Genomic DNA, 21,672 nt, shown 5'->3' on the forward strand with positions numbered 1-21,672 from the left:
AGGTGCCTTTCCCCGGGAGCCCTACAGATTAGGAAAAGGTGGGGAGTGCCTTAATTGGGTTATGCCCTGAGCCCTCTGGATTCGGGGTAAAGGTGGGGTGTCCTAGTGTTGCTAACACTGTGACAGACTTCCTCTGTGAGCCTGGGTAATAATAGTTCTCTACCTTACAGGGCCTTGTGAGTACTCAGTTACCATGCTGTTGGCAGCCATACAAGTACACACAGGGATGAATGTCGAGGGACCACCTCTAAGTCACCTTATTACCCCCTGCCTCCAGCATCAAGGAGTCTTGCCTGCGGTGACTGGATGTTAGCTCCCTAACACTACCAACCTTATAGGCACTCTCCTCTGGGGTAAGCCAGCCCTGCCTTCACCTTGCAGGTTAAGAAGAATTGCACCCCAGTCCCTGACTCCCTTTGAAGTGCTCCCATGTGATATCCAGCCCCTAACACAGGCTACTCACAGACATCCCAGAGCTTCTGGAGCAGTGTGCCCCAGTTTACCTAGTTTTATGTGAAGTCACCACTCTTGTGAGTACTTACAAGAAAACAAAACGTAGGTTTATTTAAGTAACAATGGAGAGTTAACTAGATACAAGAGTGGTGGAAACAAATGGTTAAAATACAAAACTGCAAATACATAATAAATACAAAATCATAAAACACATACTAGGGTCTACACTTCATAGTCACCTTTCCTCTCTAATCAAGTGGTTGTCCCCCAAACCCAGAACTGGCTGCCTTCACAGGAACCAGGATCCAAACTTCCATGAAAACACCCCCACTCCTGTGAATGGATCCAAAGTACCTCTCCCTCCTTGGTATTATACTGAAAAATTGTTTCTATTCATAATCAAGGCAAACTCCTGCATTGTTGTAAGGCTCCTTTTTTTTTTTTTTTTTAACGTCCAGATGGTTTGATTGTTTGCTGTTTTCTCTGATGGTTTTCCATTGAAAAGCCAGGCTAAACACTTGAGCCTGGCATTATGTCACTGGCTAACCAGGGTAGGGTGACAACTCCCTCTTGTTTGGCGTAGTGAATTTGTCAGGTCTAAAGTGAGAGTTATTTGCACACAATAGGGGACCCTTTCCCTAGGCGTCTGTGTGTCACAGAAGCCTGTGTTAATATTACACAAGGTTTTCAGAGCTTCACTAACTCAGAGTTTGTGGCTGGACTCCAGAGAATTGTGCTCCTCAATATGCTTATCCTACCCATGGCCTGCAGAAGGAATCCAAGTCTAATTTGAAAAGCAGATTCCTATCTAAAAATGGGAAGCGGGCAGGGTTTATACAGCTGCGTGTTGCCCTGTGAGACCTGAATCTTGGCTGAGGTCAGCATCAGGGCTGGGATGGATCAACAGAATACAGTTGTTCCCATTTGACTGTCAGGGGGCGGAGGGGTGTTCTCTGTACAATGAGCCCTTTTCTCTGCACACAGTCTAACCAATCAACTGGGCCAGTCCAACGGGGACACAGAAACTGAATCAAAGACCCAGATAAAACAGAGAAAGAGCATTCTTAAGAAGTCGTCGTCTCTGGAAATAGACACAAGCCCTTTCAGAAGATGGTGTTTTTGCTGCAGTATCTCCAGTAACTTCTCCATGATTCTTGGATTCCTTTCCACACAGAACAGCAATGCACCGTCCATCTTGAATGGTTGCGTTTTTCCATCAGTCTTATTACTAATCAGATTAAAAGCTGGCCTTTATGGGGAGGAAACTATAATGTATTATTTTCTTGGCTTTTCTAATTTCTAATAAAATGTAATTTAAAAAATGCTTCGTTCATTGCTTTCAAAATGCAATGGGTTTTCCCTGGATTCACACTAGTATTACTATGTGCACCCAAAGCCCAACCTCCTCCTACATCCTGCATTGCTCCCCTAACAGGGTCCCTGCCAATATTGTGTGTGTGATGGGGAGTGGGTGTATGGGGGGGGAGAAGGGTTCCTTGTGACTCCAAGTCTAAGGACTATGTTTGGAATCAGCATGGCATTGCCTCCAATGGGATACTGTTAATGACATTATGGGAGATGCACGGAGATTTCAGGGGCCTTCCTCTGAGTTTATACTGACCTAACCAAGAACAGAATTTGACCTTCGCTTTTAAATTTGTCTTTGTTGCAAGTTTCAGTCAGATAGAAGAACACAATCTGCACCTAGTTCTCTCGTGGTTTAACACACATCAAGTGAGCCCACAGCAAAAGGCCTATTAATTAATACATTGCATTTCAGGGACTGAGGTTACTTAAAAAAAAAAAAAAAAAAATCCAAATCTTCAAAAGATGTCAACATAAATGTTCTCAAGCCCAAACCCCTGACAGTAAACGCTCTAATTAAAGTGCCTGCCGGAATGTGAGGCAGGACAGGCGGCAGAGCATCTGTCAGACTCATACACACTGGGAAGGGATCAGTGTCACTGCTCTGGATGAAGGAGCAGACTCATGGAACAGCAGCTCAGACCCAGGTAGCAATTCTAGTCAGGAATAGCATCCTTTCCACTGGGGTCCCGTAATAGAAGCACTAACGCATCAGGGGAGGGGTAATAGCTTGCTACTGCTCTCTCTTTTCCATGCAGGCAACAAGGCCTTTTTTCTTCTTTTTGGAGAATATGTTCCCTCAGAGATTAGCTGGCAATGGGAGCAGGCAAATCACAACATTAATCTTAAACAAAGGGGGATTATGTTGAATACTCTTTGCTGCTTCTGTTGGTGCTCTGCAATTTCCCCAGTCCACTATGATGATGCCAGTTGTTAGCAGCGATTTACACGGCTAATGTGAGATGCTCTCTCCTGAATGCCATTTGATGAAGAAATTTAGTCAGCTGTGTTTGTAAGGGTCTTGTCTCAACTCCACGCTTGAGGTTTAATACCCAGGTAATTCCAACACTTACTCGCAGAAATCTCTGCAGAGTGAGTTGAGGAAAGACTGAGGATGGGGCAGAATCTGTTTAGGTTGGCAGGAATCACTGGAATTTTTGACCAAAAGTGAAACTTGGATTATTGTGAGGTAGGCTAAGGAAATTCTCTGCAAGTTTCCAAACAGGTGTGAACATAAGCAGGCCTGATTCTCGTTCACACTAAGCCAAATTACACTGCCAAAGCTATTCGCTCATACAGAGGAGGGTATGAAAACCTCTCATTCATGCACACAAAATGGCTGTAAACATACCCATGGGTAGGGGGAGACCATAACTTGCCTGTCTACAACCCCACCTTACACGCACCCACCGTCTACCTAGAGTTTTCGTAGCTAGCCTAGGACTGTGGTGTCAAAGTGCTGTCAAAGTTCAGGAGCACAATGATGGTTCTCTCACACATTGTTCCTCCAGAGCAGTGGGGAATGATTTTGCCAGTGGAATATTTATTTTATTTTTAAATGGTCCAAGGGAGAGCTTATTTTAGCATCAGGAGTTTGTGTGCCGGAGCTGTGTGCCCAGGAGGCTGATAATAGGGATTTTTTCAAATTTTCACATTACATTTGAGCACCCATTATAACAAATGAAAACTTCCAGGAGAAAATATTGACTTTGAAACTCACTCGGACTCCCTTCCTTTTTCATCAGCTGACCAAATTGACACAGGTGCAGATCCCACATTAGTTGCTGAGGGAATTCCTCCCAGTAAGAACCCCAGAGCCAGTGCTGCCCAATTCTAGGTTTCTTTTATGTGCCTAAATCCTAGAGGTTGGTCCAAACTGGATTCTCAAACCTCACCCCTTGGAAACACTTCATAACCAATAGTCCACAAAAATATTCACATACATTCCAAAGGATAATTTTAAATGAGGAAAGAATGCTTGGTTAAGTGTTGCTGGCATCTTTCTGGGCTTTAAAACATGGGAAAGACTAGTCCTAATATACAAGAGTAATACCAGGACACTGCTAAAATCATACACATTTAGTTTTAATTAGTTAAGCTTCCTCTCACACACACAAAGCTTGTCTATTATTTCTGTATAGGTACTCCAGGGTAAGATGCAAATGATAACTCCTATTCTATAGCAATTTGGGAAAAAATATCTCACCCGGCATTAAATGTTTGCTTATCCTGCTGAAAGTTAGCACAATCAATGAATTTCCCTAAATCAAATACAAAGAGGCCAGATTCTGATCACAGTTATTCCAGATTTACACCACCACAGCAAAGATAAGAATCTGACCTGAGGTCATTGTTTTAAACTGTTATGCTGAGAATTGTAAAGACCACTATTTGGACACCCATTTTCCATTAAAATGAATAGGAAGCAGGCATCCAAAACCTCCAGGTGTCTTTAAAAATCCTATTCTTAAGTAGCAAGGCTTCTGTCCTATTCTCAGTAGCAAAGATGCAAAAATGGGATCTTGGACTGGTGCTAAAGCCACCCACTTCTTCAGCTCAGCTCCATTAAAATTTCTCATAAACTCCAAAGAGCTCGATAGTCCTAATTCCAGTTTCTTCAACAGGAAAACAAGGCTGAGAAGGGAATGGAGGTTAAAATGCCACCTGTCAAAGAAATATACATAAAGAAGTAGTCCTGGTTACACCAAGGCCTTGGTTTCGTGACAATTCACTGAGAAGATCCCTGAGAGTTTTTCATAGGCATAGTCTGACTTCTATATTTGGGGTCAGCTCCACCCAGGCCAACGATGCCACGTGTGAGGGGCAGATTCCATGCCTGCCAGAGTCTTGCAGTTTGGGGGGCAACATCCCCCACACTCTCACCCTCCCCCCCAAACTACACACATGGGCTTTTTCCATCTGGCTGAAAACTAAAACGAACAACCTGAAAACAATTTGACTTAATAATAACTAGATCATCATCTGCAGAATGTCATTGCCATTCTCGGCCATTTGAATGTGGAGTTGCTAGGGTAACGCGTGTGAAGAGCATGCTTTAGTATTGCCACATGCCTCTCTGGGAGCTGTGCCAGGTATCGGAGATACTGCAGCTGGGGTGGATTTAACACCTCCTTCCCCAGGACCCACTTCTCCTTTCACCACAGGGACTAAATCAGCCAGCTTCTCGGAAAGCAGCTCTTCCCAGTTAGAAGAATGACATTCGTGTTAGAATGATGGATGGTTGCAATAGGACTCAGAATAATCAGGAGTCAAGAATGCTATAACCCCCTGTCAAATCAATGTTCCATGTGTTCAGACTTCATTGACAGGCTTCTATGGAACGCAGAGATCACTGCGAGCACCCAGTCCAAGGTATTTAACGTACAGGTTTATTAAAGAACCTAGATGATTTACAGTCATTTAAAAATCATTTTCTTTTGATAGTTCCCCCCAACCCCATCCCAACATACATGAGATCACATCATATATAGATGCCTACATCAGACATACTTGCTTACACAATTTCAGCCTGCATGACAGGACTGTAATTTCTGCCTAAACCTTCCACCCGCCCTCTGATTGCCAGGCATAAATTTGAAGTAGAACTCTGTGTAAGGTCATAAATTTGTCTTGCACCAACAGAAGTTGGTCCAAGAAGAGATATTACCTCATCCACCTTGTATCTCTCATACATAAATCTGTCAGAACATTTTGATCCCAAACATAGCACATTTTCTTAAAGAGATACTGTTAAGGTTTTGTGTCTTTAAATTTGCTTACTTTAAAGGCTGCTTTTGCATATAATTCTTTAAACATCTTTTATAACAGATCCTGAAGGCTGAAAGAGGGAAAAAAATTACACCAAACACACATCTTGGTTGATTTCCTGAAAAAGATGCAAATATGCCTGGTCTGCTGTCTTAGACTACATGTGCAGCTGGTAGGACCTAGAATAAGTCACATGTTTGTTTGCATTCTCTCATGGTTAGAGCAAAAAGTCCCTTGGAAGAACGTGAAGCTAAAGATCAACATTTACATCTGCTTTTCCTGGAAAGTAAAATGGTGGCCCTAAAGTATTAACCTCCCTTTTAGTGACCGTGTGGTTAATCACCGACAATTACAGTGTATAACACTACATATTAGAATATTAAGCCAATACTTCGAAGATTTAATAATCCCCTAGGAGCCCCTTTCATTGTTTTAGAGGGCAACTTATGTATCAATACAACCTTTAAATGGCACATATATGGTCTTATAGTTGTTACACCCTAAGTCTTCATATTCCATATATCATTTGTACAGGGCAGCAATCATTGTGTGTAGCGTTATGGCCGCTGCGATGCAGAGAAAGGACAAATAAAAGCAACCACCTGAACTTTACATTAGATTAGTGCATGTCAAAATCCTCTAATGTCCTTTCCCCCCTTTGCTTCAATACAGTCCACTTTCTCCCTATTTCAGTACCAGAGAACCACCATAAGGGGGAGAAGAAAAAAGAACCCTAAACTGGTAGAGGTTGGGTTTCCTACAGCAATCTTCAGTCCAGGCCACATTTGATATTCTCTCCAATGCCTCCATGTGCTGAAAGAAAACTGGCCTGTGATCCAGATAAAAAGATTCCTGAACACTATGAATACTCAGCTGAGATTTACATTCCAACTTAAAAATATGCATCCACGTTCCCAGAGTCGTCTACTCCGTGTGTGCTTATAGTTCAAAAAGATGCAAATGAGGCATCATATGAGGCTTAGCTGTTGGTATTAATTTGCACATTAGCGGACCACAACGTTCACAGGTGAACTGCAGATGCTCCCAAGGGATTGCCACTAAAACCAATGAAAAGCACTTCCATTGCTTGAGGCCACAGTGATGTGTTTTTGAACCTGTCTGGTTTTCTTAGGTCAGTGCCAGCATAGGGCTCCTGGAAGCTTTTGAAGTTTGCAAGCTCTGAATCCAGCTTTCAGATCAGGCCCCTTTCCCACATTCTTACATGGAAGGGCCAGGAAGAGGAGGGAGGAGTAAATTCCGTCTACCAACTTCAGACCTGAAAAGGTGTTTTGTAAACAAAAGGGCACATGGGGAAAAAATTGCTGTCAAAACACTACGCCCACTGTTTCCTCAAAGGGAGCTCTGTAATGTTCCTCCGAGACAGGTGTTGCCTGCAGGAGGGGTTTCAAAAGCCCAAGTCAGCACTCACAACTGGTGAGAGATTTTATTTCCTGGCTGCTAGGATGACTGACACCCCTTCCCATCAGTTACAAGGCCCAGCATAATCTTGAGAAAATAAGCACTTGGACTGGGAGCCAAAATGTCCAAGTTCTAATGCCATCTCTGCTGTTTGCGTGGCGTGGAGCTTTAGGCAAGTCACTTCACCTCCCTACCTGAGTTTGCCAATCTGTAAAATGGGGATAATACTTACCATACCTACCTGAGTAACTGGTGTCTGTACGGAGCTTTGAACACACAGGGCCTGGGTTGCTGTAACCCCACTGAAAGCACTGGAATGTCACTCATGTAAAGTTGGAGTGGTAGAGGGGAGAATTGGGGCCATAAACACCCCAACAGCTTTTTAAAAACTTAAGAGATGCAAATAGCAGACCATGTTTATGCAATCTCCAGCCTCCTAGCTATATCTGACCCTTGACGTGATGGAGTTAATGTTATTTAATAAAAGAGAGGGAAAATGAATCCATTGTGTGGTTTTGTCTCTGGGACTCTCAGATTCTTGAGAGGCGGCAAATAACATCACAGCACCATTCCCAGCAAGAGTCCTTCTGTGTTATCTTCCAGGAAAAGAACCTCCACTGTCTTTATAACGTGATAGGGTACAAATTATATTCTATTCATCGCTGTGCAGAGGACAGTAATAACACGGTTTACAACCATGCAGAAACCTGCTAGCCCTGGGAAAGGGTCACCTGGGGAAACCAGAGAAGAAAGTTTGATCCTCCAGAATGAGAATCAATAACTCTCTCTTTCCCCAACAAATAATTCAGAACCTATCACTGATATCTGAAAACAAACAAGCCCACCCACTTTGCTTTCCCTGTGTATAATCAAGAATATCCTCTCTTAGCAGGGGAATTATCATTATTATTATTTGCTTACCACCGACAAAGATAGAATTAGGATTTAATATCCTTTGCCAGGAGAACCTCTGATGACCATGCCTTACACTTTCTCAATTTTAGCTTAAATAATTAAAACTCTAAATCTTCCCCCAGGCAAGCCTAATTGCACCATCTGTTGGTGTTTACATTAGCGGTGAAGTGCCAATTGTTCATTAGAGATTGGTATTGACCATGATCGCCACACAGACGCAGCATTTCCATCCAACAGCAATGGGTTAACTTGGGTACACAGCTGAGGACAGCCCAACTACCAGCAGGAGGAGAGGAGAGGAGAAGAGAAGAGAATCCCTGTAATTCTCTGGGTTAGTCCGATTTTTCCCACAGAGGACACTCATTCTGCCATCCCATTCTACTCCAGGCTCCCAAAAGCTGGCTGGGAGAATGGAAAGCCAAGGTAAAATGAATGGGGGGCGGGGTGTGAGTTAATCTGAATGGGAGGGGGGAGTGGTGATTTTATTACTACTAGATGGACATTTTTCTATTTGATTTTTAAAAAAACCGGAAGCTGGCTTTTTCTTTAAAAAATAAAAATAAAAAATGTGCTCAGAAAGTTTGTTTCCATCAGGTTCCCCTCATCCCAGCCCCCCCTGTTTTTAGTAAAAAAGGTTTGGTTTCAGTTTTGTAGACATAATCCCCAAAATTTGAAAGACATTTTGGAAAAAAGAAGATGTCAAAGTCCCTGTGAAAGACAACGGGCATTTTTCAACCAGCTCTCTTAGCACACAGAGAGCCCCTCCCATCCCAGGGTCTCAGCACACTTCTGTACATGCAGGGCCAGTTTCTTCCTGGCCCTGACATGGCTCCACCTGGGAAGGAAGCAAGCAGCTTCCCCTGCCATGTACAGCCCACGTAAGAGGCAAGCCGAACTGTCGTGCCTACGCTCTCATGGCCCCCAAAGGGAGCATGTGGGTCGATGGCCCCGCTCCCGCTTTCCACCGTCTCACAGAACAGCACCAGAGCAGTGGAGGGGAGGGAAGGAGCAAGCATCACACCATCAAGAAGTGCAATAGGAAGCATACTTCTTGCCTGCTAGGGAACTTTGGAAGGCATTCTGAATGCCTCCCGCAGATCCCCTGGTGACAACGAGCCTCTGCCTCGCCCCCAATGCAGGGCTATGCCTCAAAAGCACAGCTGACCCCTCGCTGCTTAAGCATCCGTCCCCCCTGTGAAGTACTAATATTCCCATTTTGCAGATGAGAAAACAAAGGCATAGGACGGGTGACCTAGCCTGATTTTTAAGTGCCCACAAATCCTGTGGATGTCAGTGGGAACTGGAGCCGATGATTGGCCTGCTTTTTTTTCCCCAAAGGCCAGGATGTGCTCAGCCAGCAGGCCACGCTGCACCCTTCCCAATGCACCGCAGAGAGCAGAGAGCTAGATACGCCAAGTGGCATTAGACCTTCCGAGTGACGCGGCTGCCCACCACCAGCCCAGTACCGCACTATAGCAAGAGCAACGGACTGAGCCTGAACTGCTGTGCGCCGTTTGAACCCACAACCTTCTGGTCCCTGCTGCCAGTGGCGCTGCACTGACATGGTGCCACTTCTGCATCCAAGTAAGGCAAAAACCTGTGGCACAGTGCATTAAAGAGACTTGCCCTTTGGGCCCAAAATGGCTGTTTGGCTGGGGGGCCTTTCTAGAGAAACCCCAGCTCTCGCCCTTGCTGTGAATTCCAGCCGGCACCAAGGGATTGCCGTGCGATACATGGTGCCTTCCGTCTTATCAAATCCTTAATCCTCGGGTAGAACACTTAACCAGACCATACTGGCTTTCTTCTTCTTCTTCCTAGGCATGCTTTAAAAAACAGGTTATTAATGGCAACCAGAGGAACCTGCTACTGCTGCTAATCTGACAGGGTTTTAAAAAGCAGCACACACTAATCTCACAGGTGCTGGTGTAAGGAAGAAAGGGGAGGGGGGGTGAACACCATGTTAGAAACCCTATTTTTAGCAGATCAGAGCAAAACCTCTGCAGAGATATCTCCGCAGACATGGCCTCCTTAGAATTAGTTTTGCTTGGAAAACGCCAGTATTTTAGGGATTAAGCAAGGGGGTGAGAGCATTAATGTATGCTAAAAATAGAACACCAGGCTGGCCTGTCATGTTTTCATACTTAGAACTTACATGGCTCTTCACAGCCAAAGCACAGTACAAATGCTGGCAAATTCAGCCTTACCTCATCCCTGGAATGTAGGTGTTGTTAGCCATGTTTTATGGAGGGGGGAACTGAAGCACAGAGTATAAGCGATTTGCCCAAGGCCATGGAGGAAGTCAGTGTCAAAGCCCAGTTCGGAAGTCAGGTATTCCTAGCTCCCTGTCCTGTGCTTAGGCCACAAGCCCATGTCTCTCACTAAGCGTAGGTCTACATTGCCACCAAGGGGTTTAACTGCACATGCAAACATATCTGAGCTAGCTTTAATCTAGCTTTCACGTACCGATAGCAGCGAAACCAGAGCAGTACAGACTTCAGTACGAGTTAACCACCTCAGTAATGAGCCCAGGTGGGCTCGGGCAGCTGTGCGGAAGCCTATGCTGATGCAGTTTCACTGCTGTTGGTGCCCATGCTAAATTAAAGCTACCTCAGGTACATCCACACATGCTGCCGTCACACACCTGGACTGCAGAGTCAACCTGCCCCAAGTAGGAAACTACGGAGAAGCTGTTGGTGAAAAGGGAAACCAGGTGTTGTGTGTGTTACTTGTGCATGATGAGCCTGTGAAGAACTGGAGTCATTCCACACATTACACAGGAGGCAAGAGTACAACTGTGTGTGTTTTAGCGAGTGGAAGGCAGATTCTGTCCTCTGCTGCAGGATAGACTCAGGCCCCTGGGCAATTCCTTCGGTGCAGAGGAAGCATCGGAACAACAGAAATAGACCTACACTGCCCTCCTGTGCACACCCTCTCCTCTCCCCCATACCCACCATAAAGGCTTGGTAAAGGCACAAAATGTTCCGCCAAGTCTTCGCTCAGGAGCAGCTCCTAGGCAGCCATGCGAGGCTGTTTACTGTTTTGGGGCAGCCCCTTGGGGCGATGCTAACTTTTGTCAAGCACCACACTGCCCCACAGGCCAGCCTAAAAGTTGGTTTAAAGCATCTTTGTCTCAACTCCAACTCCTGTGCTGTGTCCTCTAGGAGTGCAGCACAGAATCTGACTCTGGAGCTTAATCAGACCTTTTGCTCACCTCAGGGAAAACAGAATGATTCAGGTCACATCCCTCTCTACTCTGAAGCACTTTCCTCTTTGTGTTTCATTCATTTCTTTGTGTTTCAGTCAGTGATTGCTGAATATTTCCTCTCTCCTCTCTCCAGAGAAGAGGGAAAACCCGCAATAAACATGAGAACACAGAATAAATCCTTGGAACCTCTGTATTTGTCTAAGATTCAGATTGTTATTTGCATAATAAAATTGCTTTCGCTTTTCCCTGTGCACAATCTTATCTTTTAATTAGAAAACATGAGCTGGCAGAATTTCTTGCTCTGCTCACTAAACTCTTTTACATTGCAGTTTTTGTACTTGTACGATTAACTAACAGCACCATGGGGGGAAAAAATCTAAATCTGTACAGACCAGAACAACGCGAGCTAGAACTGGTCCCATCTGTCTTTCCTTGCCCTGTAGGATACCAAACTCCAGTCTTAAATGTGTGGGAGAGTAGGACACGCACACTTTCTGGGTAGGAGGCAGTTCAGAGAAACTCACCTAAATTTCTGCTGCATGCAGATTATCCACTAGTCCAAAAATTGAGGCTGTGGATAATAGTGAGGGCCACCAAACTCATTGCGCTTAAGGATGAAAACAATGTATGGATCCAACTACAAAGCTTCCACACTCCACTGCCCTGTATTTGTCCAAATAGAACCCAATTCGGATCTCCATTGGAAAGCCATATGGTTCAGCAGAGTTGAAAATTATTTGGACTTCTTCTGAATTATTTGCTCATGTACGACTCTGAATAGTTTCAGGAATGCAAAATAAACAGACCATAAACGCCCACTGCAAACTGACTAACAGAGCCAAATAAAATAATATCAGCATGTCAAAGCATACAGCTTGTCAGCAACAGCTAGAAGAGAACGATGTGACATTGGCTCCTGTTAAGACAGATACTAATGAACTAGCCCATTAGCAAACACCAGTACAAATATCTGCGTGTTAATTGCAACCATCAGGCAATAGTCATCCTTTTGAAACATCTAAGTTTCAGGAGAAGTCCTGTCCCTATGGAAATTACTGGCAAAGCTCCATTAACTTCAGTGCAGCCAGGACATTGCCCCAGTCTCCATAATCAGGAAAAAGAAAATCCCCCGTTTGATCAGGACAGTCTTTGCTGTTTCTGAGTCTGAGACATGTACCAGCAGGAGGGCTGGGAAAGGGGGCTGCTGACATTTTCACACCCAACTTCAGGGGATTCAGAGGAGAGGGATGATTTCACATGCCCCTTTTGGAGATGGCGTCCCTGCTTCTCCAATATCACGACCCCCTTCCTTTCCATGGGCACCAGGGTTGTATCATTTTTGGTGGTGCCCAAAACGGGTCCAAGTCCCGCCCCCCCACCCCTGCCTTGTAAGCCCCTGGAGGGGGGGTGCCCACGTGAGAGAGGGGCAGGAAGAAGGATGGTGGGGCAGGAGGGAGGAGCAGTCGCCGTGCTGCTTGGGGGCGGGGCCAGCGCCGGACTGGCTCCTGGCCAGCTGCTGAGAGTGTGTCCGGGGGGGGGAGGCCCTGGGGGCCGCGGTGCTCTGCCCTGCCCCTGCATGGCCAAGCGCCATGGGAGACTCCACAGCCGGCCCCCCAGCAGCACAGAGATATTGGTGGGGCCAGGCCCACATTCCTGAATATTGGTGGAGAACAGGCACCACGGGCCCATATAACTCGCCGCCTATATTCCTTTCCATTTGATTTAACATCAGGCCCATCCTGCTCCGTTATGGAGATGGATTCCCTGCAATTCCTCAGGCACCTTTTCGTAGAGTAACATCTGTGACCCCCTACAGTGAGCCTCCTATTTCCCATTGCAGAAGCCACCAGAACAGCGTGTATGTCTGGAGCGAGGCTTTGTTCACTAGGAGATGGTTGGCAAACACTATTCTTTGGAACCCAGCTGTGTCCATAAGGTTTCCTCCTATTCTTAATGTTGTGTAGAGAGCCAGGCCATAGTTCTTTTAACTGAAGCCCTGATCAATTCACTATGAAAGGGCAAAGTGTTTAGAAGCAAAGGGATGTGCTATGTACCAATGATCAGAAGGTGCTGGAAGCTACTGAGCACACTCAGCTTGTTCTGACGTCAATGGCAATTGAGGGTGCTCAGCGGCTTGCAGCATTGTTGTTACAGTGAGATAAAGGAACATGGTTATGCCACTAGCTCCTGGCTACCTGATGCCCCACATATCCTAGCTAATGAGATGATGTCTCTCCTCATTTCTATTCCTTTGTCCTCTCCTGAGAAATAAACTATATGAACTATCATGTTTCAGTGTATAAATCACTAGCTAACCACCTCGTGTTAGGAAGAAATTTCCCCTTTGGGGCAGAATATTCTAGAACTTTACAGTAGGGTTCCCCCCCCGTAGAATTTAGTGAGGATTGATGGAAAATTGTTTTAGAGAAATATTTATATAAAGAATATAGTAGAGTTCTTTTCGACAGGTTATTTGTACCACCCTGTAGACAGAGGCATCATTTCAGATTTTGGTGGAGGGGCAACTTTAACCAATAGTCCAAAGTCACTTACAAACACTACAGCAAACTACACTACACTTACAAACTAGCCCAATGTATTGATTTATTTCCGTACTTTGCCGTGATGCACAACTGACTAGGCAGATAATAATGACAACACTGATTTAGGTCACTACAAATGAGAGAATTTTAAAAATGTAATGTAGTTGGTAACTACTTATGTGCTTTACTTTCTGCATGTCTCTAACTGTAGATGTAGGCCCAAAGCTTGATTCTGTTATATTGAGTCTCTAGGAAATACCCTTATTCTTTTAGTATGTAACAAACCACCATGGCAGTTTCTGTGAGGCTTTGCATTTTGTGTATGTAGAGTGATCTGTTCACTATTAATAAGTTGTCTGAAACTAATATCTAGTCATTAATGATCCTGTTTGTAAAGTTACCAGAAATCATTCTATAAAACTGTGGCTATTGTTAAAGTCACATTTTAAAATCACCGCTTAAAGTAATATCAGCAAATGTTCTAAAACAAAAAAATTCAATGTTAAATTAAAATGTTTTGTAATAGTAGTAAATGTTTTAAATTAAAAAAAAGTTATTGTTTCTAAAAACCACTTGTGTCTTCCAGTTACAAGTTTTAAATAAATGTTAGAGTATAAATGAATAATAAATAACGTGTGTATATCAAACCAAAGAGTGACAAAAAAGGCACCAGCCTCAAATGTTCCAAAAAGTCAAAACAACAACTTTTACAACCCAAATGGCCAAAAACTGCCCATCCTAATAACCCTAAAATCCAGGTCAAAAAACAAAAACAAAATAAACAACAATAGGCATGCTTGCAAAACATAAATAATTAATAATCACACCAAAATGCAAATGCAGCATAACAAAGCAAAACCGATAAAGTAGCATAAAAGCTTACCCCTATAAAAAAACAAAAATAAAAACTTTAAGTTTAGTTCTACAATCATCCTCCAAAAGCATCGGTGCACACCGACAGACCCCTGCTCCCTCCCTCGTGCCTAGCCACCTGGCCAGTGGACTAACGCGAGCAACTAAGGCTAGTAACTATACTCCATCTTTGTAGAACTTTGTGTGTGTGTATGCAATTGCTTTATAAAATTTTTATATTCACAATAAATGTGGTGTATTGCCTTGTCCCTCTAAATAAAATCCAACTATTTATTTTATAAGTATAACATAGACAATGAAAAAAAAATCAGTTTGACTACTTTTAATTCATTTTACTTTCAGTGTCCTAGTGAGTACTCCAGTGTTTGAGGTTCAAACAGTGCACAGGAATCTTGGTCTAAGAGCTACATATGTAACCCTTTAAAAAAAAGGTTTTGGAAATTTTTTGGTAGTCTACAGTTTTATAACTTGTTTTTTTTTTGTTTTTTTTTTTTAAATGAGTCATAGGTGTTGGAACTAAGGGTGCTGAGGGTGCAGCACCACCACCTGGCTTGAAGTGGTTTCCGTCATATACAGGGCCAGCCCAGTGGCTGCATGATTGCTAAATTATTCTTGGGCATGATATTTTTGGAGCGTTTTCTAATCCATCATGAAAGAAATGTTCAGATTATGTGTTATAACTTGATCTTTCACCACTAACACAAGTGAGTTGATACTAAATTACAGGAATTAAGATGAACAGTTAAAATTTGTCCAGGGGGAAAGTAGTATTAGAGAGAAAGTGAGTGCATTAATTTACAAACAAAGGAGGGGGATTAAATTAATGATGGCTTAAAAGTAGTTGAGATACTAAACATTAAAAAAAAAATCTCTTAAAAAATCACTATCTAGAATAATTAAATGATGGATGTTAGAGGATGGATCTATAATGAACCAATTTTGGAGGCCAAATCTTACAAATTGTTCATATTGGCTTGGGTTTATGTACCCTGGAGGTTTTATACAAATAGTTATAGTAAATACAAAGGATTAAGTGGGAAGGAGGTTTCTAGTGTGATGCTGTAAGGGTTTGAGAGAGTAAACATCTCTTCAATGATATTTGCTGAGGTACTTAAGTTTGTGAGACTCTGCCACCCTCAGAAATATTAGAGAGTACAAGAGGAACTAAGATTACTTACCAGTTGGAAGAGAAGGACATACAGCACAGCAGACACACAGGTTCAAAATGGCTGCTTGAGGGCAGCAGGTGCTTGTATCTGCACATATAAGGAAGGACTAGCACCTCCTCAGAAGGTACTCTGGGAAAAAGGTCCTAGAAAAGTGCAACCCTGGGGAGATTTGGTAAGATCAAGGCATTCACAGTATTTGTGTGTAACAGCCTATGAGGACCTACCTGGTAAACTGAGCCAAAGCAGACTGTAGGCAAAGGACAGATTCTCACAAACAAGCATGATTAAGTGGCAGAATAAATGGCCACACTGCCATTCACTACAAAAATTAGAGAGTTGGAAAAAGTTTTTGATTGGAAAGTTTTAAGCATAATTTAAAGAATATTAGTGATGTGACAGCACTTGCTTATTCACAGCAGGGAAAGTTGCAGAGGGGGAGCCGGGTTTGTATACAGCAAAAACAACCAGAGTTCTACAGCAGGGAAAGATTCCAGGGGGTCATTCTTCAGTGCTGCTCTTGCAGTCTGAAACTTCCAAAGCGGGGCTGTCTGTGAGGATAATTATCCCCTGAATATGCCTGGGGTAGCAGCCCACTCCCTGCTTGAGCAGCCCCGTGTCTATTGGTTTCACAAAGAGCTTGCTCCTGCCTTTGTTAACATGTCAACATGTGAAGGTGAGGGGCAGATCATGATGAAATCTGCAGCATCTCCAGACCTAAGCACAGCCTAGAGCTGCTTGAGAGCTTCCTTCCTTCCGCCGGCTGAGCATTTTTGTTTCAAGATTGAAAAATGTTGCAGAGCTCCCAGCCCTGCTATTGGCTCTGCCACACCTCTGCATTCTTATTAGCTGAGCAAAGACTAGATCAGTGAGGGAAGCAGGGAAGAGGGGCAAGAAACATTGCTCCCAGATGTTCTGAAATTAGGGGGCAGGGGGCTTCTGCCCCCTTGCCACACCTAAATGGTGCCCCTGCCTGTAGAATTCTACAGTGGGGGAAATACATTTCAATTCTATAGGACAGTTAAAAAAAAGTGTTCATGCATGTGCATAAAAAAAAATTTCTACCAAATTTTCTGTAGGGGGCTGTACCTTCGACTGAAAAATTTAGTACTGGACACTGTCAGAAACTGGATTAGAGGGAGTCTGGTTCTCAGTCATGATCTTCAAAGTGCTTTGTGGCCTCATGCTTCGTGGCCAGGGTAACAAAAAGATCATCTACAGCTCTGGGACAAAGGGCTTTGCTACTCATGGTCAACAGCTATGCTACTCTGGCGCAATGGAATTCTCTACAGTAAAAGTAAAGCTTGTCTGTGCGGGAGACAGAACTTCTCCAGAGATGGTCTGAGACTGTGGAATAAACTCCTGCAAAAACTAAGGACTATCACAAACCTCACCATCGTCTGCTCAGTGTGTGAGGTGCAGTGCTTTGACCTTGCCTTCTCTAATACAAACACATACCGACAGGTATATTTATAACAAAAATAATACCCTACCAAAAAAAGAGAGACACTTCAGTACACACACTTCTCCCTCTGGGGAGAGGAAGAGAGAAACAACATGTGACAGATGTGTAGTCATGTTGTTTAATGCACAATTGGAAGGCACTCAGCTACTACGGTCATGAGCATGGTATAAAAACATAGATAGAATACAATGTTGTATGGCAATTCCTGTACTCCTGGAAAGGGCTTCCAGAAGTGGCAGATAAGGAAGTGTGTAGTGTTCATGCCATACAAACAGAGATGTTAGGTAAAAATATAAAATACTTTTGCTGGAAAGTTGCAACATAACACTACTTCCTTTTTTAAAATCCAAAACCTTACACACAAGAATCAAAATCAGAGAGAGACAAAGCAGACTGCTCCCAAAGGCAGAGAGGCACACGTCATTTCATCTTCTTCTAGGCTGGCTCTTTCCAGACTTACTTCTCAAAACTCAGATTGCACATTTCCCTACAGAGCCCCCTCGCCTGAAAGGAGGACCAGAAAACCCCTTACAAGCTTAAACTGATAACTTGTCATTTTAGTACAGTTTTCAATACATCACAAATTGAAACCATGATTAACCAAGACTATCACCATTATTGTACTACTTCTGTCAGCACAGTAGGCCAAACAGGGACATCTCTGCAGACTGACCCAGGTAATTAATATTTTACTCCAAGAACATATTACTGTATTGAGTGATCTACTACAGATAATGTTTTTTTCAGTGAATTACAGAGAATGTTGATTTAAATGGAGCTAAGATTACAGTGACCTCATATTTTTGGTTTTATGTTAGAGAGCTATCAACAGTAGAAAACACAATTAGTCACGCACAGCATTTAGTTCACATTATGTCTTCATATACTAAGGCATTGTAGTCTGGACAGCAATTTGACACAGAAAATCTGGTGTTTCTACCTTACAACTGTATGAAATAAATGTGATGGTGGGATGGAGGAGAAGAATTGTTTAGTAAATTATATTTTACCACTGAATGGTGACTAGGAATGAAAAGGATTCTGTTAACCTTGCAGATGAGCTACAGAAACTGGGCTCCTTTCATCACAAATGTTGTAAATTACCTTTGGGCGCTTCCAATCCACTCTTCCAGGGGGGTACCTGTTATAGAAAAGGGACTCGTCTGATGCTGGAAACTCAGGATCTTCGAAGAGTCGTCTTTGTTTGATGCACTGCTGCTTGAGTTCATGATACTTCTGGTCTTTGAAAGATTTCACTGATGAAAACATAGTCCTCTGTTCAGCCTAGATTAAGATTAAGGGTTTGTGTAAATTTGGAAACCTCTTTAGAGTGTTTTAGAGATTCCTCCCTGATCCCCCACCACAATATCATAGAATCAAAGTAGATTAGGGTTGGAAGGGACCTCAGGAGGTCATCTAGTCCAGCCCCCTGCTCAAAGCAGGACCAACCTCAACTAAATCATCCCAGCCAGGGCTTTGTCAAACTGGGCCTTAAAAACCTCTAAGGATAGAGATTCCACCACCTCCCTAGGAACTCATTCCAGTGCTTCACCACCCTCCTAGTGAAAAAGTTTTCCCTAATATCCAACCTAGACCTCCCCCACTGCAACTTGAGACCATTGCTCCTTGTTCTGTCATCTGCCACCACTGAGAACAGCCTAGCTCCATCCTCCCTGGAACCCACCTTCAGGTAGTTGAAGGCTGCTATCAAATCCCCCCTCATTCTTCTCTTCTGCAGACTAAACAAACCTAGTTCCCTCAGCCTAGCCTCTCAGATCACCTCATCTCCTCATATCCCCATCACCCTCTTAAAACAAACATTGTACAACCAGCAGTTCTAGGCAAAAATATAAACTGATGTCAGATAAAAGGTGAATTACAAATTAGACTAGGCTAGGGTGAGATCATGAACTCTTAAAACAAAAGGATTTATATATTAGAATATTACACAGGTCCTAATTTTTGAGTTGGAGAGATGCATCTCATCAGTAAGAATAGTAAAGAAGATTCTGGACAGTGCAGGTACTTGGGGAACTTTCTTTCTTGGCTGATAGTGCTAGGGTTCTTGGAAGGTTAACTCTGAACAAAGTGGGTGTGAGCTCCCAAGACATAGTATCTGTGAAGATTTTGGTCTTCTTTTGGTCTGGTGGGATTCAGGGTCATAGAGTTTAAGGCCAGAAGAGACCACAGATGATCTAGTCTGACCTCCTTACATCACAGGTTACTAAACACCACCCAGCAGCTGCACACTAAACACAACAACTGAAATGAGAGCAGAATATTACAGCCCACAGGAGACTAGATTATTATGTGCCACAGAGAAGGAAGAGGAGGGATGGAGGTGCATCGGTGACCCAGGCCACCACAATGGAGGGGACATGATTAAATAAGAGATACCCAGATAATCCTGGAAAGTGACCGTACAAGATTATTCCAAGCAAAGTGTGCTCATAATCGCCCCCTCCTCTCTCCAACACCAGGTAGAAAATGGGACCCACTAATTGTCTCCTCTTCTATGTTTCTCTGTGCATGAATGGTGAAGAATAGAGGTGGCAACACAATTTCCACAAGAAGCTATTTGATTTTTTAAGGGAATATAATTTGGCTGATTTTGCTTTTTACGGCTATTTCAGTGAACAGAGTTCCCTGGCAGCAATGTTCACAGAAGTAGCAGGTATTTGAAAATGCTGATGGAAAGTGACTAGGAAACTTGCTTTCTGTGTTTGCACTGATTGTAAGAGTTCTGACTATGCAATCAGGTAAGATGCCATGAGATTTAGGTGACCAATCACACAGCTCAAGTTTTGAATACTTGCAGTAAACATGCTACAAACCAGGAATTATTAGCAGAAATTATTCAGGATTGTCTATGGCTTTTATAACATTTTGCACAGTCTCATTTTCTACATGGCTGTTGGAGAGGAGGAGGAGATTACAAACACAGTGTGCTTGGAATGGCTTTATATGGCGAATCCTTGCCTCTTCTTTCCCTCCTGTTTTCAGGGCCACATCCTCCTCTATCCCTGAAATGATCTGCAATAATAAAAACACATACTGAGTGTCCTCTACTTCAGTGACAGTAAAACATCCTTGTAGAGTATAGGGAGCAATAACACGTGACAGGACATGCAATTACAGTTAAAGCTGTGCAAATAACTGACCGGTTGGTTATGAGGCAAAAACTAAAAAGTCAAAAAAAAAAAAAAGTTTTATTTTAGGTTGAACAAGATGTTCTGTTTAAGCTGAAACATTTCATCTCATTTGAGACTTTCTTACCATTTTACGTTGTTTAAAAATAAAATTGAAGCAAAATTTGAGATGAAAAATCATTTTGAATTAAAACATTTTGACTTTTTTTGGAATTTCTTTATTTTTTTTTCTAGCTGAAACCAGTCAGTGAATTTGACGTGCATTTGCAAAACGTTTTGATTGTCTCAAATATGCGTTTTTCAGTGAACAAAATTTTCATCTGAAAAAGTTCTCTCATGTCTAATTAAAGTATCCTAACAGTCTTCTTTAGGTATTAGTGCCTTCATCCACTGAAGTGGAAGGAGCGATCTGATATCAGATGCACATCTTATCATAGAATCATAGAATATTAGAGTTGGAAGGGACCTCAGGAGGTCATCTAGTCCAACCCCCTGCTCAAAGCAGGACTAACCTCAGCTATATCATCTTCCATTGTTGCGTTTATTTGCACATGCCCTAAAGCCAGGATTTGGCCCAAAGGTGTAATGAAGTACGGCAGATTTTCCTTTAGAGCCAAAATCTCCAATTTGTATTGATGTTAGGGTGTGGGTCATACGTGGAATAGTGCAACAGAGACCGGGTGACTATCCCACACTAGACAAGTGATAGACCATCATCCAGTATTTCTTTTCCATTTCTAGCTTTCATGGGCCAAATCCTGATGTGCCTGCTTAATAACTCCTCAGTTTTTACTCAGGCAAAACTCCCGCTGACAACAAATGGGAGTTTTCATCAAGTATAAAGACTTTGGGGAAAATCCTGGTCCCATTGAAATCAAGGGGCATTTTTGAAATCCCTTCAGGATTAGATCACATGATCTTTTACCACCTAAGTGATTCAAAGAGGAAGATATTTCCCTATATCAATACGAACAGCCTTTGAGTTCAACAGCATGTATACTGGCTGTTCAGGGGCACCACAGCTCAGTGCTATTGAATCATTCTAAACGGTTTCTCTTTTCTTAAGGGCAATTCTTTTCTCATTAATGATCCTGAAAGAAGTTACCATAGGATATCCTATTTGGCGGTTGGTCTCCAAAGACAAGGAACCTTAAGTAGATTTGCTTCTCCCTCCTTCCCCTCAAGTCAAGTGCAGAATATTTTGACAATTAAAAAAAAAAAAAAAAAGAGATAACTGAGAAAAATTAATTACGCTAATTTGAGTGGAATACAGATTATTACCTCCTGACAACACTCACTGATGCTCGCTCATTAAAAATTCTCCACTGGCTAACGAAGATCTCAAACGAGT

At 43.0% G+C, this 21,672-nt stretch overlaps 1 protein-coding gene across 3 annotated transcripts in view; it reads right to left on the bottom strand.

Annotated features, from left to right (window-relative positions):
* The window catches only part of CAPN6 (calpain 6), an 84,318-nt gene that overhangs the window by 54,634 nt on the left and 8,012 nt on the right, over nt 1-21,672 (bottom strand). For all 3 annotated transcript variants that reach the window (XM_067548236.1, XM_067548237.1, XM_067548238.1), the window contains exon 2: nt 18,277-18,456. In XM_067548236.1, coding sequence (XP_067404337.1) covers nt 18,277-18,441 — 165 coding nt within the window. In that variant the 5' untranslated portion in view covers nt 18,442-18,456. The remainder of the gene's footprint in view (nt 1-18,276; nt 18,457-21,672) is intronic.

This window comes from Emydura macquarii, unplaced genomic scaffold (genome assembly GCF_026122565.2).
Source record: "Emydura macquarii macquarii isolate MOO-44397 ecotype Brisbane River unplaced genomic scaffold, CSIRO-AGI_Emac_v2 contig_1253, whole genome shotgun sequence".
Lineage (NCBI taxonomy): Eukaryota > Metazoa > Chordata > Testudines > Chelidae > Emydura > Emydura macquarii.